An 18337-nucleotide genomic window follows, 5' to 3' on the forward strand; every position below is an offset into this window, starting at 1 on the left:
ACTTTCCATGAAAAACCCTTCCTAGTAGATTGTAGGTCCTCCCTCCACTCCCTCTCTCCATTTCGTTTATCTGACAACGTAGACACGGCAGATGCTAAAAATCTATAGCAAGGCACAGAAAATGCTGCAAACACTGGCCTGGTCAGGTGACACGTGAATTACAAATCACCCTCACCCTCACCTTGTCTATCTCTTTCTCACTCACACTCTCCTTCTCCTCTTCTCTATCTGCTTCTTTCCGCCATTCCCTCTTCTTTTCTCTCCTCCTTTCCCCCTCCATTTCCATCGCTGTCCTCTTCACGCTCTCTCCCACCCCCCTTTTCCTCTTACACAGAGGGAGAGAGGGGGGAGGGATGGAGAGGGAGATAGAGATATGGGGCTGGCATTACCTGACCAGTGTATCATGGCTTCCTGCAGCTGTATCTTCATCTGGCGGCTGAGCTCGGAGCTGACCATCAACATGAGGCAGAGGTTGGCCGAGGGCAAGCAGAGAGAGAGGAAGCAAACCAAGACCCCTCCACGAAAACACTCCACCCCAAGCAGGTAGGTGCAAGGTCAGGTCCGGGGGAGGGGGGACGTTAGAGATTTAACCCCGATACTTTAATTCAGCCATTGGCCATTTGGCAGCTTCTCTGACCCTGTGCCTGTTTGACGGTAATTTATCCCTGTTTTACGAGCATCCGTTTTTTCACCGGCAAGGACAGGAATGAGGAGGAAATGGACTAGGGAGTGACGGCAGGCTTCTGTGAGAGTCGATGGGCGGTTCTGCTTCAGCACCCTGAGCTCTGCTGTTACCTGTGAGGAGTTTGTATGGAAACATGGGCTTTCCACGGGTGCTTCCATCTCCTCTCACACCCCAGAGGCACAGGAGACGGCAGGTGCTGGAAACCACTTCCTGCATGTTCGTGTGCCTGTTGATCACCTCTTCACCACCAGCCCAGGCGGTACAATCCCTTCACTCTCTGTGTACAAGAAACCTAGCCCGTCTACCTCCTTTGAGCTTATCCCCACTCACCTTAAATGCGTGCCCTCTAGTTTGCAACCTTAGGAAAAAGATACCAGTTGTCTCTGCTTCTCATAATCTTAGAAACTTCTCACAGATCTCCCCTCAGCTTCTGCTGCTCCAAAGAAAGCAACGTCATTCTTCCAATGTCTCCTTCTAGGACAGCCCTTCCATCCAGGCAACGTCGCAGGAAACCTCTGATGCCCCTATTGCACAGCCGTCACATCCTTCCCATAACGGGGTGGCCAGCTGCAGCCTGGCTCGAGTTTTATAAAGTTGCAGCGTAACCTCCCGACTCTCGAACTCAGTGCCTAAAGGCAAGCTGCTGATTGTCTTCTTTACTACCCTGTGCAGTCAGCATCAAAATCAGGTGGACTGTCACCAGAATCGGGTTTAATTTTAATGTCAAAAATCTTTGATTTCTGGCAGCAGCCCAATGAAATACAAGATAAATAAATATAGAAAAAAAACTGAATTACAGTAAGTATATTTGTGTCTATTAAATAGTTAAAATAAGTAGTGCAAGATAACAAAATAAAAAGTAGTGAAGTGAGGTAGTGTTCATGGATTTGATGTCCGTTCAGGAATCGATGGCAGAGGGGAAGAAGCTGTTCCTGAATCACTGAGTGTGTGCCTTCAGGCTTCTGTACCTCCTTCCTGATGGTAACAGTGAGAAGAAGGCAAGGAGCTATGGACTGGGATCCCAAGATCAAGAGTCTTGCCATTAACTGTGTACTGACCTTTTATATTTTACTGAGTTCCTCCAGCAGCATTTTTGTTGCTCCAAAGGTGTGCTGCCTCCACATCCTTCCCACAAAGGGGCGACCAGCGCTGAATGTAGTACCCCCAGATCCGGCCTAACTTGAGTTTTATAAAGGTGCAACATAACTCCCCGGCTCTTGGGCATTAACCATTGTGGATGTGTAGTATTTGTTAATAACAGGGGGAGTAGAACCAAGTGTTATTGCCTCACGAAAGTTCTGGGCCTGGTAAAGCCAACTAAGACGAGAGCTTCTGCACAGGTGACTCCTACCAGGGATAGTGTCTGTGGATGACAGAAATCAGCAGCAGTCCAGCTGGCACGCATTAATATCCAAAGCATTTTTAAGCCTTTGTGTATAGAGAATGGGGTATGTATATTGTGTGTCACATGAGGAGCTGATATTGTACTGAATTTTGAAGAATAATAATCGTTTATGTTTTTCTGTCACTGTCCTTGATTGGTATTGTCTTCTCCTCTTAACTTCCTCTCATCTCTCTTTATCATTCTTTCACCTCTTCTCTCCCCCCTCCCCTGTCTGTGCAAACCCCTATTCCCACTTTACATCTACCTTTCCAATCTATCTTTTACACCCCTTCTCTTCCTCTCTGTCCCTGCTTGTGACGGTGAACCAATTCCCTGCCTTTGTTCCTCCTCAGAGAAACGTTCGATGTGGCTGCTCAGACTGCCATGTCCTCTGATAGTGAGAAGGAGGCTGAAGAGGACGTAAATGAGGATGAAGAAGGCCAGTGTGAGGGTTCGAGGCCCATTACGCCAAAACGGGGCTGCTCGGAAGGAAGGAACGGTACGTCCTTGCAGATCAGAAAGAAAACACAACCCGTGTGCTTCAGCCCGCCGGCCAGCTCTTTGCTTCTGTTGTTAAACATGCCTCGTAGGTCAAGCTGTATGTAGCATAGCGGTCAGCACAACGCTTTACCATACAGGTGACCCCAGTCCACTGCCTGTTAGGAGTTTGCACGTTCTTCCTGTCAGTGCATGGGTTTCCTCCCACGGTCCAAAGACATCCGAGTTGGTAGGTTAATTGGCCAGTGTAAACTGTCCTGTGATTGGGCTACGGTTAAATGGGGCGTTGTCGGGTGGCTTGGCTCAAAGGGCCGGAAGGGGCTACTCTGCATTGTATCTCGATAGATAAATAAACAGTGAAGAGCTGTTAATGGGATCTGTCTTTCTGCAAATCCCTTGGTTACTTGTGAAGTACATGCAGTACCCAAGGAGGTGACTACTAGAATCAGAAGTTCAAAATTCAAAGTAGATTTTATTATCAAAGAACCTATATGTCACCGTATGCAACCCTGAGATTCATTTTCTTGCGGGCATACTCTATAAACCCATAGAATATGAAAGACTGCCCAACTAGGAGGTTCAACCAGAGTGTAGAAGACAACAAACTGGGCAAATACCAAAATCAGAAATAATTATAATTAATAAATAAGCAATAAATATTGAGAACATAAGATGGAGAGTCCTTGAAAGTGAGTCCAATCATCAGGGGATTAGAATGAGAATCAGGTTTAATATCACTGGTAGATGTCGTAAAATTTGTTGTTTTACATTTACATTTGAAGTACGTTGCAATTACGGGAATATTTGATGATTCCCGCTGGAGCTGCAGGCAAACAGTCGCCCCTAACAGTGCCCTCTTAACAAGAATCACCATGCCATTCCACGCCTTACCCAGGAAATGATGCAACAATCTAGACCGCTGTTGTATCGCAGTGCCACAATAACATATTGATACACATCATCGTTAAGGCGACAGGAACCGCGAGTACTGGTGACAGGTAATTGTGGTCAAATATTCATCGGGCTTAGTGTTACAAGAGCAGGGACCAACAGCATGGATGAGGTGTTTAGTGTCCTAGTGTTACAGATTTGGAACAAAGTGTGTGGTGTGGTTGTTCCTCATGTCCAACACGGCAGCATTAACTGTAGTACAGTGCTGCTATGCTGATTGCGTCAGATCAATAATACTAGGGCACTAAATGCCTTACTGGTGGTGCTATACGATGGGTGTCCAACAGTGTACCAGTCGTCTACTGTCAATGGATGTAACACTGCTCCTTGTGTGGAGCTTGTACCAAGGGTACCCAACACTGGTAGTGCCCAACAGCTTGTGTTAACACTGTGCCTTTGGCGCCGCTGTACAGTCGGGGTCCACGTGTGGCATACAATGGCGTCCAAGACTGCTCTAATGAAATCAGAGACAATGTGAGTCAGCATTTTATCATTGGTGGGACACATCAGTTGGAACGCCAATCCACTAAAATGACCAGGCAGTGTAAGTGCTTTACCAGCCAGTGAAGCTAAGATCTCCGTGTGGGTCTTCCACTGAAGTTGTGAACTTCAATGTAGCTTTAAATTGATTGCATGGTAATAATTACCACTTCTGGAAGGTCTGATGTTACCTCTTTACATGCAGCCACTCAGAATATGCTTGTGGCCAATGTCTGATGCCCGTCTGTTCCATTCCAGATATCTCTGCGGGCAGACATTACACTGGGAGTGTGAAGAGTCTGAACCACTGGGACAATGGGAAGGTAAGATTAGATCTGGATGTAACATGGATTCAAAATTAAAGGAACTGTTAGCTTCATTGTTTGCACTTTATTCAAGTAGTTCTGGAACTGAATTGGCACTTCCTTCACATCCATTGAGCAGACATATTTGCGGTGTGTTTCTCTGGGAATGGTGTGTCACCAGGAAGGATATTAGCATGTTGAGTAGAACCTTTATGTTTCACACACACAGGGTATGTTGAGCAGAGAAGGAGAGCCAGGGGTGGGGGATGGCGTGGGTGCAGACACACCCAGCCCTGAGACACCAGACAAGGTCATTTGATTCCAAACAGTTGGTTTATTGATCATCGCAGAATGTCCCTCAGGTGCTTCCTGCCCCCTCCCCTCTCCCTTCCTCTTGTCCGAACCACGATTCCCCTCTCCCTGCCCCTTTCCCACTCTCAGTCCACAACAGAGACCCAGATCAGAATCAGGTTTATCATCACTCACATATGTCATGAAATTTGTTTTTTGTTTTATGGCAGCAGTCCAGTGCAATGCATAAAGTTACTACAGTACTGTGCAGAGGTCCTAGGCACCCTAACTATATAGATGTGCCTAAGACTTTTGCACAGTACTGTAGGTGCAGCTGGCAGAGGTGCTGCCCCTGTGCTCTGATGCTGGTCTAAGTTTGCATATTCTCCCTGTTTCCTTTGAGTGCTCGGGCTTGCAAGCCGAAGAAATGCAGGGCGGTGGGTTAATTAGACACTTAAATTGCCCCCAGTGTGTAGATGAGTGATAGAATCTGGGTGGATGGGAATGTGGGGAGAATAAAATGTGATTAGTGTAAGTGAGTTTGTAATGTTTACCCGATCCGACTGAGCAAAAGTATCTGTTTTCCTGTTGTTTGACTCTCTGACTCCACGGTCCCCTAAAACTCTCACAATCTCTTGCCCAAACTTCTTACCCCAGGATTTGCTGTGATACTTAGGAAAGGAAGAGAACATGTTAAGTGACAGGCAAACTTGGCTTTACTGAATATTGGAAATGTATTTTTGCGTCGCAGTGCAAGGAAACTTTTGGCTCATTAACGTGGACTAGAGAACCCACAGAGCGTAAACCCACAGTGTCACTCACTCACAGTTCCTCTGTTGGTTTGTGTCAGTCATAGGCAGTGGGACTATTTGCTACTGAAACTGCAATAAGCGATTTAGACCTTTATGGCGCAGTTTATAAATATATAAGTCACGCATGTGGCAATGGTCTCCAATTATGAACTCAAGTTTAATTGTCATTCAACCTTATACTGTATGATACCCATGAATTCAGCCAAAGGAAACGGTGTAACTTTGGGGCCAAGGTCAAAACACAGTACCAACAGTCACACACAGCACACAGTACGCATAGCACATATAAAATATTGGTTAAAGGAAGTCACACAAAAATATATAGTCTAAGACCCTGAGTGCATAAATGTTGCAGCAGTCTGCAGTCGAACTCAGTACAGCTTGTCTTCTGCCAAGTGAACACTGGGGGGCAGCACTGACTCCAGCTTGGACACTGCTCCACACCGCCCCCAGAACTTTGGTTGAGCGCACCAACTCCGATGCTTCTCTCCGGGGTGGCGGTAAACAGGCAACACTGCCGAGAAACGGGCCTAGTCCTCACCACGACTGAGGCCACGCAGCTCCCCCGTCACCCGCCAATAAATCAGTGAATTGGATCTGCAGCATTCCACGTTACCGATGTCCAGCAGGGTCTTGTGATCACAAGAAGAGCGACCAAGGCAATCGCTTGTTAAACTGCACACCACCTTTGTGCACTGACCCTGACACCTTTCTGACGCAATCAGCAGCACCACCCACACCAAGTCCTTCCCTTTCACGGGCTAAGGTATGCAAAAGAATATTTTGGCTCTTGGTTCAGGGGCAATGATTGTTCCTTTTCGTGCATGGGGTAGCATTTTTGCTTTTGACTGTTTTTCCTCCCGAGGCTGAGTTGCTAGCTTGATGCCCAACCCAGCACAGGTGGAAAGCCTGCAAGGGGCTGACCGGATTCGAACTCGGGACCATTGGCCTCGAAGCCCAGTGCTAATGCCACTACACCACCGGCCAGCTAACTGGCAGTGATTGGTAGCAGCTTTCTCTACACGCAGTGACCACCCTGAAGCTTGCCACCGTACACAGAGCTGAAGGAAAGGGAGAGCCACGCAGCCGAGCAAGTAGGGGAAGCGGCTGCTTCCATCGTACCCAGCAGGAGGTGATGAGTGAGACCACGGGACCTGGGCCGCCCGGGTCCGATAGTCTCACTCGTCGCTCCCTACTGTTAGACCGACACTAGCTGGAACAGACACTGCCAGTCCCTAGCTGGGGCCTCAGTCAGAGCTCTGCCCTGAGCCCCACTTTGCGGCCACCTCACCCACGCAAGAGCTCCAAAGCCTGCAGTCCCTCCTCACCGAGCCGTGGGTGGTTCAGTGCACCAACAGAAGGCAGTTCGCTTGCACAACCCATCAGTCAAATATATACAAAAGACCCTTTCAGTGCTGATGACAAAAGCATTTGTGTCCCTGAGGATGAATCCGGAACAACACACACAAAATGCTGGAGGAACTCTGCAGCTCAGGCAGCATCTACGGAGGGGAATAAATGGCCGACGTTTCTAGCCGAGCCCCTTTATCAGGAGCGGAAAGAAGGGGACAGAAGCCAGAATAAGAAGGTGGGGAGTGGAAGGAGTACAAGCTGGCAGGTGAGAGGTGAGGGGGAAGGTGGTAGGTGGAAGAGATAAAGAGCTGAAGAAGGAATCTATTAGGAGAGGACAGCGGACCATCGGAGAAAGGGAAGGAATCCTGGGAGCTGTGCAGAGCACCGGTGTAATTATTGTGACGGGGGGTAGTACCGAGAGTTTCGGTCTCCATTTGTAATGTTAACCTTTGACCCTGTCTCCCCACCAATACAGACAGAAGACCTGCCGAAGAGACTGGATTCGGACAACAGTCACGCCCCTCGGCCTCGGGGCCGCTGGTCCCATCGTGTCAATAACCTGGACCTGAGCGTGAAGTCAATGCTGGACCTGCGACACCTGGACTCCTTTTCCTACTCACCGCTGATGGACCGTGTCTCGCAGGCGGAAGCCTCGCCTCTCAGGAGCAGCGTGTGTGGCCTCTCCACTGAGCACGAGCGCAGGCTGCGGGTCAGCGTAGAAACGCTGCTGAGTGACGTGAGTGGAACAGTTTCCTATCTGGGTGTTTCCTTCACCCTTTCAGGCATGCTTTCCGGGCCGTAACCTCTCCCTGCCTTCCTCCAGACAACCTCCTCATTAACTTCAGCTCTTACTAATTTTCCAGCACTAAATGATGCAGTTCTGGATTATATGCACAAAGTGATGTCATGATTTTGGTGACTGTTTTTAAATCTTCCTTTGATCCTCTCTGCACTTAAGTAGAATAATTCTAGTCCCCAATAACTGAAGTCTCCCGTTGTAGTTGATCTTTTCTGCAGAATTTCCAAAGACTAGAAAACTATCTAAAGTTTGGTGTGCAGAATATGTTAGCGGGGCCTAATTAATGAATTACTAAGACTCAGCCCAATTCTCTAGTTAATGCTACTGATTACAAGATCAAGGATCCTAAATTGCCAATGGGGTACAGCGTGTAGCCCACAAGCCAAATGTCTGTGTCCATCTGCCAGCTCTTGCTGCTCTACTCAACCTTGCCCTGAACAATTTCTCAAAGCTGCCTCCTGAACAGTGTGAAAAGTTTTCCTGTTCTGAATGACGGGTCCTGCTGCCAGATACTAGTCAACACACACAGCTTACAACCCAGTGGTCAGAGCATTGAATTTTCCAGTTCCAGGGCTCTCCTCCCACAGCTAGTAACCTGTCCGTTTAGTTTCCTCCTCCCTTTGTTCATCCCGTCCTCCACCTGATTCCAGTGCCTTCCTATCCGGATCCACTGGTCCCTGGTGCTACCTCCCTTCGTACCTGCAGTCTCTCCTGCTCTCCCTCTCTGCTGTTGCAGGATCACGACCAGAAACTTTAACTTACACCTTTTGCTTCCGTAGATATTTCAAAACCCAGTGAGATATTCCAGTGTTCCCAGGTAACAGAGCACAAAGTCTAGCGATTAGTCAAAACATGGTAATAATGAATCATAATTTTAACAGGATAAAAATGATCAGCTTTTCCCAAAATTATGATATTAACGTACTTAAAAATACTAGAGAACACTTAAGAGCATTTAACTTTATTTATTTGTTTGAAAATCGAAGAGGTTGAGAAAAATTAATTCAAAGAAATGGTACTTCTTTTCCCCACCCTGTTGCTCGCCATTCAAGTCGGTGAAGCTAGTGCTCTCTGCCGCTGGGTTTCACGATGTCAGCATCCGGATAGACTGACAGCAGCCGGAAGACCCGGGACGTTTAGCACCTCCCTGTTTAGGAGCTTGACCTTGAGGAGTGGTTTGAGTTTGGAACTCCCGGCAACAGTCTCCTCTGTCTGTTTTGTGCCTTCAAAGATCTGCAGGCTTACAGTCTTTTGCTGTAGAAATAGTAATTTATTCTCCATACCAGTTCATATTGCTCATTCTGTTTTCCTATGAAAACATCAGGAGGAAGGTAAAGACTCACAGCACCAGGTTCAGGAATAGTTATTATCCCTCAACCATCAGACTGTAAAACCAGAGGGGATAACTTCTCTCAACTTCACTCGCCCTATCCTGTGGCCTCACTTTCAAGGACTCATGATCTCGATATTTATAGCTTGCTTATTTCTGTATTTTCCCAGTTTGTTGTCTTTTGCTCACAGGTTGTTTGTTTGTCCTGACGGGGGCCATCTTTCACTGATTCTATTATGTTTCCTGCTTTTGCTGTGAATGCCCGCAAGAAGCTGAATCTCAGGGTTGTACAGTATTTGGTGACGTAGATGTAATTTGATAATAAATCTACTTTGAGCATTGAATTTTTGAACTTTGAAAATCTGTTTTTCCATACCTGTCTGCAGCTAGTGCTGCTATCTGACTGCGCTGGAACCCCAAGTCCGATCCTGACATCGAGTGCTGTCAGGGCAGGGCCGAGACACTTACACATTCTCTCTGTTGGTTACTCCAGGGCCGAGACACTTACACATTCTCTCTGTTGGTTACTCCAGGGCGGACATTTACACGTACCCCCTGTTGGTTTAATCCAGGGCAAAGACATTTACACGTTCCCCCTGTTGGTTTAATCCAGGGCAGAGACATTTACACGTTCCCCCTGTTGGTTTAATCCAGGGCAGACATTTACACGTTCCCCCTGTTGGTTTAATCCAGGGCAGAGACATTTACACGTTCCCCCTGTGACTGTGTAGGTTTACTCCAAATGTTCTGGTTTCCTCTCACATCCCAAAGGTGTGACGGTAGGTTAACTGGTTCCTTTAAATTTCTCCTAACTGTAGAAAGACTGGGATTTGATGGGACCAATTGAGAGGGAATAAATTGCAAGGAATATAGAAAATAAGGAGGCTGGGAATAGGACTGGCTGGATTGTTCTGTTGGGAGTTACAATGGACTTGAGCTGAATGCTCTCCTCCTGTGACATGGTAGTATCTTTGGTCCGCCTATTTTACTGGCTGGTAATATCTGTACTTTAACTATATCTCTGATTTTTCTGTTAACTGTGAGATTATCGGTGTAAGTTTGTAGATTGTTACTGGAGGGCTAACATCTCTGCTCCTCCCATGCCCACTTGTTCCATCGCAGACCAGATTTATTAGCAGGTGGTATCATTCACTCACCAGGACCATGTTTGTCTCAGCCAAAGAATGGGAGGTGGGGCATAACACAATGTGGGGCCCTTACACCCACTCTCAACACGGCTCCAGTGCCCCCGATGCCTCTCGATTCCCTCTGCTGGTGGGTTTGCCTTACGCCCGGGCTCTCCATACCAGCAGACATCCTTAACTCCAAACAAGCCACCCCTCCCCTCTCCAGCATCGTCATTTAGGGGGTCGTCGCTGATCCTGCCCTTGGACCCACTGCTGTGAAGTGCCTTGTGCAGAGGAGCAGTGGATTTTCCAGCCTGCAATATCCATCGCAAGTTAGTGTTTCTGACCAGGAGTCAAACAGCACGTAAGAGGTTTCAGTTAAAGAGGACATGTGCTTCCTGGAATTCAGTCTTTAATCCTAGAGCAATCATTGAGAGCACAGAGCCATAGCCTGTCGGGTTTATCTCTCTGACAGATAGAGGAGCAGGAATCGACGCAAGCACAGAGCTCTTCCTCTGTCAGGCCCAGCAGCATCGCTCTGCCGTCGGGTGAGGGTGGCGATTTCAGCCAGGACCCGGAGACACCGGAGGTTGAGGAGTGCGTCATATACCCTGTGCACACAGAGAGCGTCGCTGAGACTGAGAGGTGAGTGCCCATCAGTGTCCGTGCGCAGACCAGGGGTAACCCGGAGCATATTAGTTTGGAGATAAGAGACTGTTCGTGATGCCTTTGCGTCAGATTGGTCCGTGCTCTAAGGCTAACGTTGGAATTAGGCCTGACTTGTAAAGTCAGCGGGCAGTTCTTCAGCCGGCTGAATCCAGACTTGCCTTCAGCCATCTATCTACATTAATTCTACACTAACACCATCTTACTCTATGAACAGTCACCTCTTCCTGCCCTGTCACTTGCAAGGATGCCATTCTCTTCTGGTCCTCTACCTTTGCACACCTGTTCTCATGAAGACATCTGAATTATTGGCATCATTTTTCAAAAAGCAGGGTCTCCCTATCACCAGCACTGGCATCAATGCAGCCCGCATCCATTTTCTGCACATCGGCCCTCAGCCCTTTCCTCCTCCCCAGGTAGGGTTCCCCTTGTCCTCACCTAGCACCCCACGAGCTCCTTCACCCAAATTGTCATTCTCCGAAACTTCCACCTTTTCCAATGGGATCTCGCCACCAGACCTATGTTCCCCTACTCCCCCCCCCCCTTTTCCCCAGACACCGCTCTCTCCCTGACCCAACTCTGGGTCCCCAAACATCCTCCTGCACCCTGAACTCTTCAGAGATTGCCTGCCTGGCGTCAGTGGTCTCGTAACCAGGACTTCCGACATGAACCAGCTGCTCATACGACCATCCTCCACCTGGTTCCCATGGCTTCATATGACCCTGATCGGGGGGGGGGGGGGGGTGGGATAAGCAGGTGCTACACCTTGCAGGCTATCGGAGGGGAGGAGTGGCTTTGGTGGAGACATATCTCCCCCCTGCCACCCAAGTAGGGGTCCATGGCATAAAAAAGATTGGGGACCCATGCGTTAGAGCATGCCTAGAATCAACTTGAGGATGGATTACAGACAGACAGACTTTATTGATCCCGAGGGAAATTGGGTTTCGTTACAGCCGCACCAACCAAGAATAGTGTAGAAATATAGCAATATAAAACCATAAATAATTAAATAATAACAAGTAAATCATGCCAAGTGGAAATAAGTCCAGGACCAGCCTATTGGCTCAGGGTGTCTGACCCTCTGAGGGAGGAGTTGTAAAGTTTGATGGCCACAGGGAGGAATGACTTCCTATGTCGCTCAGTGTTGCATCTCGGTGAAATGAGTCTCTGGCTGAACGTCCTCCTGTGCCTAACCAGAACATTATTAACTCATTATTGGAAGACTATGAGTAGTAGACTGTAGGGACATCAGTGTAAAGAGTGTCTTCACTGCATGGTGGTTGAAGACAGTGCCTCACTCCCATCTCTTAGGAATGGGCAATAAATGAAGGTCTTACCAGTGAAATGCTCGTGCTGTAGGCCACTTTCCAGACCATCCCTTTCCACTGGGGATGTGTTACACTGCTGACTTGCAATCGGTACCTTAGCTGTTTATATCCTTACCTTCTTGACGTGTGAGTCTGAAGCGAGTCTGGCAATGTTAATGCTTTGTTTCTGTCTCTGGCAGTGAGTACCAGGTGAAGGAGTTGCAGAAGGGGATGCAGGAGAAGGATTTCTGTAGCCACGGCCTAGCGGAGAAGCATAGCCCAGACAGTGCCTGTTCCGTGGATTACTCCAGTGGCCACTTCTCCAGCCCGGAACATCCACATGAAGGTTAGAACCCAGCAGGCATTTTCAGTCCGTACTCATTACTGCCACCGAGGGAGTGGATGTCTTACTTTTCCCCTGTAAATCTCAGGTTATATTTGAACATTATCAAACATAAGGGTCAGTAACAGCCATTCTGTCCATGGCTTTCCTGTCCTTATGACCCTCCCATCTTCATAAACCTCCATCTTATGTCATACATTTATAGCATATATGTCAAACTCAAGGCCCGCGGGCCAAACCCGGCCCGCGGTGGAATTATCTTTGGCCTGCGAGATAATATCTAATTACTATTAAAGCTGGCCCCGGTAATCAAAGCGCCTATGGCGTATGATATGGCTAATGCTGAGTTTATTCAGGTTCCAGGTTTTCAGGGTTTTTAGTGTTTAGTCGGCAGTCTTCTTCATAAGAAACGGAATTTGTAAAGTGAAACACTTTGTAGTTATAGCAGAGACTGAGACACATGAGAGCAGGCTGAAAAAATGGAGGCAACGAAAGCTGCGTTCACACGCGTCTGACTGATCCGGCCCGCATGAAGCTGCATTTTGCTCAATCTGGCCCGTGACCTAAAATGAGTTTGACACCCCTGATTTATAGAATATAGATCACAGAACAGGCTCATAGGCCTAGCCCATCTGAGCCATACAAGGTGTCCATCTAAATCCCATCTAAATTTGGGCAATCCATTGCCCAAATCCCTCTAAAACTTTTCCTATCCGTGTATTTTTCTGATCGTCTTTTAAATGTCATTATTATACCTGCCCCAAGTACTTTCTCTGGCAGCTCGTTCCATATATGCACCATGCTCTGTGTGAAGCTGCCCCTCAGGTCCCCTGTGAATCTTTCCCCTCTCTTCTTAACCCATGTTTTTGGTTCCCTTTCTCTGGGAAAGAGTCTGCATGCATTCACCTTGTCTACAATCCTCATGATGTTGTACAGCTCCATAAGATCAATAGTTCCGTTTAATATCAGAGAATGTGTACAATATAAAACCTGAAGTTCCTACTCTCCACAGACACCCTTGAAACAGAAGAAAAATAAACCCCCAAGAATGAATGACAGAAAGAAGATGTAAAAGCCCCTTGCCCCCTCCCATGCACAAGCAGCAGCAGCAAGCCGCATCAACCCCCCCCCCACACTTGCTCTAACATAAAGCATCCCCCCACCCACCATGCCAGCAACAGCAAAGCCCCCAAGGAGAGGCCATGGTCTCTAAAACTAACTCTTCACTCCAACCATTCTGACATCCCACACGCTCTCTCCCCCTCACTAACGAGGGAGAGACAGATATTGCTCCTTTCACAGTGACGGGGGAGACAGCAGTCGCTATTTCAATGTTACAGTCAGTCTGAAGCTTTGCTTTTTATTTCAAGTTCCCCGACTCGAGAATCAGCAAACTGAGTACAGAGCCCTCCGACAGCCACTCTCGATATCGCGGCTCCCGCTACACTTCAGTACGCAACACCGGCGAGAATTCATGTTCACAGGCTGCGCAGGCCCCACAGTCAAACTCTGTGCCGGAGAGTAAAGGGTTAACGGCAGGGTTAAGGGTGTGGAGGAGCAAAGGTCCTGGATATGGAGGTTCACGTGCGTGCATTCCCCAGAGGCGCAGTGCACGTTGATAGGAAGGCACATGTCGTGTTGCAGCCAGTTTGTGCTCCCGGTGTGGCCTCCCGTATATCGATGAGACCCGATGTAGATTGGGAGACGGCTTCACCAAGCACCTATGCTCCAACCGCCAGAAAAAGCAGGATCACCCAGTGGCCACCCATTTCAGCTCCACTTCCCACTCCCATTCCGACAGGTCAGTCCATGGCCTCCTCTACTGTCACAATGAAGCCACACTCAGGTTGGAAGTGTGGCACCTTATATTCCATCTGGGTAGCCTCCAACCTGATGGCATGAACATCGACTTCTCTAACTTCCGATGATGCCCCCCCTCCCCTTCACCATTCCCTATTCTCATTTCCCTCTCTCACTTAACCTCCTTACCTGCCCATCCTCTCCCTGGTGCTCCTCTCCTTCCCTTCCTTTCATGGTCTTCTTTCCTCTCCCGACAGATTCCCCCTTCTCCAACCCTTTATCTCTTCACCAATCAACTTCCAAGCTCTTCACTTCACCCCTCCCCCTCCCAGTTTCACCTTTCACCTTGAATTACTTCCTCCACTCCACCCACCTTCTTATTCTGGCTTCTTCCCCCTTCCTTTCCAGACCTGTTGAAGGGTCTCGGCCTGAAATGTCGACTGTTTACCCTTTTCCATTGGTACTGCCTGGCCTGCTGAGTTCCTCCCGCATTTTGAGTATGTTGTGTTGGGGGATTAAGTTCAAGAGCTGTGAGGTAATGTAGCAACTTGCAGCATTAAAACTCTGGTTAGACCACATTTGGGGTATCATGTTCATTTCTGGTCGCCTCATTATAGGAAGGATATAGAAACTTTAAAGAGGGTGCAGAGGAGATTTACCAGGATGGTTCCTGGATTAGAGACCATGTCTTATGAGGTTAGTGTGAGTGAGCTAGGACTTTTCTGTTTGGATAGAAGGAAGGTGAAAGGCAACATAATAGATGTATACAAATGGTAAGAGGCATGGATAGAGTGGATAGCCAGAGACTTTTTCCCAAGGCAGAGTGGGCTGATACAGGAGGGCATAACTTTGAGGATTGAGTAGGAGGAGGGATGCCAGAGGTAGGTTTTATACACAGAGAGTGGTGGGTGCCTGAAACGCATTGGTGGGAGAGGCAGATACATTTGGGGCATGAATGAGAAATGGTAGGTTATGTGAAGGGAAGAGTTATATTGATTTTGGAGTAGGTTTAAAGTTGGCTCTGGCCTCGTGGGCCGAAGGGCCTGGACTGTGCTGTACTGTTCTGTGTTCTAAAGTTCTGGCCAGCCCAGTCTCTCCCTGTAACTCAGGCCCTTGGGTTCTGGCAACATTCTCATAAACCCTCTTTCTACTCTTTTGAGTTTAATGGCATCATTCCTTCAGCAAGGTGACCAAAACCGTACACAATAATCCACGTGTAGCCTCGGCAACATCTTGTCCCACTCCAGCGCTGTTCTTTAACTTCTTCTTAACAGTGCTCCCTGATAACTTACCAATAGTTCTCCTGTGCTAGCACAGTGACTGGTTCAGAGCCTCTGCCAGTGAACATCTGCACTCCACACAAGTGGAGTGCGGCGCGACACAAGGCAGAAGAGTGCCAGTGACAAGGTCTGGGTAAAAGTGCTCCTTTGTGTTAATGTGATAGATTCCGAATGTACGGAGCCTCTGAGCGTGGATGGGATCTCCTCCGACATGGAAGAGGAAGAGGACGAGCTCAGCAGGAGCTTCCCACGGGAGACAGTCGTGCCGAGAACGCCGGATCAGGAGAAGTTCCTGAAGCAGCATTTTGGGACCTTGGCGGATGAGGGTGTTGGAGGTGAGAATGTCTCTGCTTTGAAGAGGGAAGGAATGCATTTGTGACAGATCTTCAATGCACTTTGTAATTTGTCAGGACTTCATCTCCTTCATTGAGAGTGTCAGCCTAGATCCTTGTGCTCAAATCTGTGGTGGGGCAAACCCACATCCTTCTGAGAGTGCAGAGCTCTTCATCGATGAGGCACAGCTAGTTCTACTGCCCTGACTGACTACAGGGGGGGTCTGTAGCCACTGAGCAGACCAGCCGAATGCCTTTATCTGCTGGGTGCGTGCTCTCAACACTTTGACCAGCTTCTCCTTCCAGTGCCACCCAGGACTGCAGACTTACCCCTTCTCCAATAAGTAGAGTACACTGATCGGCTTTGACTGTGGCCTACGTCACTGGCTGCTGGCAGTGTGTTTAATGACTGCCTGAAAAGTCTCTGTCCACGCCTTCACAGTCAGACGGCCCCTGGTAGCCCTACCGGAGCCCTCTGGGGAATAGCACTGGACAGCAAATTTTTTCAGAGGTTTTGCTTCCTCAGAAATATTTTTTTTTGTTTATGGTAGACCTCTTGAAGCTGAGCACAAATATAATTTCAGACCTCTTGTATCACAGAGGAATTTGGAGAAACAAGAAATTAACTTTTATTGAATATAATGCATTTAATTGTATAACAGTGCTAACGCTTTGCAATAGTTCAACGAAGCTAAAAATGTTTTGTTGATGATTTTCATTTGTACTCAGTGTACTACAGTCTCTAATAATAATCAGCCAGCATCGATGGATTCCAGTTACCCTGATACTGTTTCTCCATGACCACAATGTCCTGGTGAAACCGTTCACCGTGCTCGTCACTGACAGTACCAAGAGTTGCAGGGAAGAGTCTAAATGGGAATGCAGAAAATTAATCCTTAGTGATATGTTGGACTTCATGGTTTCAAATTACATTGGTTTTGAATTATGAATTGAAATAACAAATAAAGGGATTTTTTAATATTCTGTAGTATTCTGGCCAACATTCACCCCTCAGTGAACATTAAGAACAGATTGTCTCATCATTTTGATGCAGCTGTTTGTAGGAGCCATGTGTGGAATTGGACCCCATATTTCCTACATTAATGTCTACACTTTGGACGTTATGTTTTGTACGTAAAATACTTTGGAAGCCACAGAAGGGATATGATAGATATTACTTGCATGCAAGAGTTTCTGTTTGTCTATCCTGTGCCGTCTGAGATTGGTACATGAACCTACTCCCATGCTTCCTTCAACACTGGTCACCCTTTCTTTTAATAATGTCTGTTGTGTCACAGTGAAAGCTGACCAGCGGCTGGAGAAGCCGAAGTCACTGTCCATGGGAGACACTGAGGAACTGCTAAACCCTCGACTGAGCATTTCTGCGAGGTTCCTCTCTCGATCGTTAACTTCAAGTTTCAGGTCAGTGTGGGAAATTTGTTATGTCGGATGTGTTATTAATTCAAGAGTTGAATCGTTTAGGGAGCGTGTGCTGCTACAAAAGGGTGCCCGACACATTATATTTGTGACGTAGGATTTCACTCTCTATAACCAGGTGTCCCACACTGTGGCTCCCTCTAAACGAGTTTCCACTACAGTGCCCCATAACTGGAAGTCCAGCACTCCAGTGTGCCAGACTCACATCTCCAACACTGCCACATAAACTGAGAGTCCAAAATGCAGTAACTGAGTTTCCAGGACTTTACTGTGGATCCCCAGAGCCTGTTATGATGGGCCAGCACTAATACAGGCTCCAGCCCACCTTCAGCACCAGTACAACACTGAATATTTGGGCTACAGTCCCTGAATGTGTGGCTATGTGACTGCTGGTTGCTTTTCAGTATTCAGCACGAGTGTGTGACCCAGCTCCTATTAAAAGAAGCCAAACGCTTTCCTCTTAAATTAGTAAAACCTCAGAACTGAACTTCCAGGCCCTCTGACTGGCAGTCCATTGACCTACTGGAAGACCCAACAGCAAGAAACAAGGTGCTTTCCATAACTGAGTGAGACTGTCACCTCTAAACCATGACATGGTCCATGTAAAAATCCAACCCTGCAAGTGGAATTCAGAAAACAGTCCAACTAAGGCTTTATATCAAAGGCTGGGAAATGACAAGGCCATAGTGGGGTGTGTCAGGAATGGACAGGAGGAGGAGTATAGGAAACTGATACAGGACTTTGTGATATGGTGCAACTCAAACTACCTGCGTCTCAATATCACCAAGACCAAGGAGATGGTGGTGGACTTTAGGAGATCTAGGCCTCATATGGAGCCAGTGATCATTAATGGAGAATGTGTGGAGCAGGTTAAGACCTACAAGTATCTGGGAGTACAGTTAGACGAGAAGCTAGACTGGACTGCCAACACAGATGCCTTGTGCAGGAAGGCACAGAGTCGACTGTACTTCCTTAGAAGGTTGGCGTCATTCAATGTCTGTAGTGAGATGCTGAAGATGTTCTATAGGTCAGTTGTGGAGAATGCCCTCTTTGTGGTGGCGTGTTGGGGAGGCAGCATTAAGAAGAGGGACGCCTCACGTCTTAATAAGCTGGTAAGGAAGGCGGGCTCTGTCATGGGCAAAGTACTGGAGAGTATA

The 18337-nt window shown here is 47.7% G+C and overlaps 1 protein-coding gene across 1 annotated transcript in view; it reads left to right on the forward strand.

Moving 5' to 3' along the window:
• Positions 1-18337, forward strand: part of LOC140725190 (mitogen-activated protein kinase-binding protein 1-like) — a 244878-nt gene that overhangs the window by 216210 nt on the left and 10331 nt on the right. The window contains exons 19-26 of the mRNA XM_073040322.1: positions 418-543; positions 2423-2568; positions 4257-4321; positions 7235-7495; positions 10491-10660; positions 12189-12334; positions 15576-15746; positions 17042-17165. Of these exons, the coding sequence (XP_072896423.1) occupies positions 418-543; positions 2423-2568; positions 4257-4321; positions 7235-7495; positions 10491-10660; positions 12189-12334; positions 15576-15746; positions 17042-17165 (1209 nt within the window). The remainder of the gene's footprint in view (positions 1-417; positions 544-2422; positions 2569-4256; positions 4322-7234; positions 7496-10490; positions 10661-12188; positions 12335-15575; positions 15747-17041; positions 17166-18337) is intronic.

This window comes from Hemitrygon akajei, chromosome 3 (genome assembly GCF_048418815.1).
Source record: "Hemitrygon akajei chromosome 3, sHemAka1.3, whole genome shotgun sequence".
Classification (NCBI taxonomy): Eukaryota; Metazoa; Chordata; class Chondrichthyes; order Myliobatiformes; family Dasyatidae; genus Hemitrygon; species Hemitrygon akajei.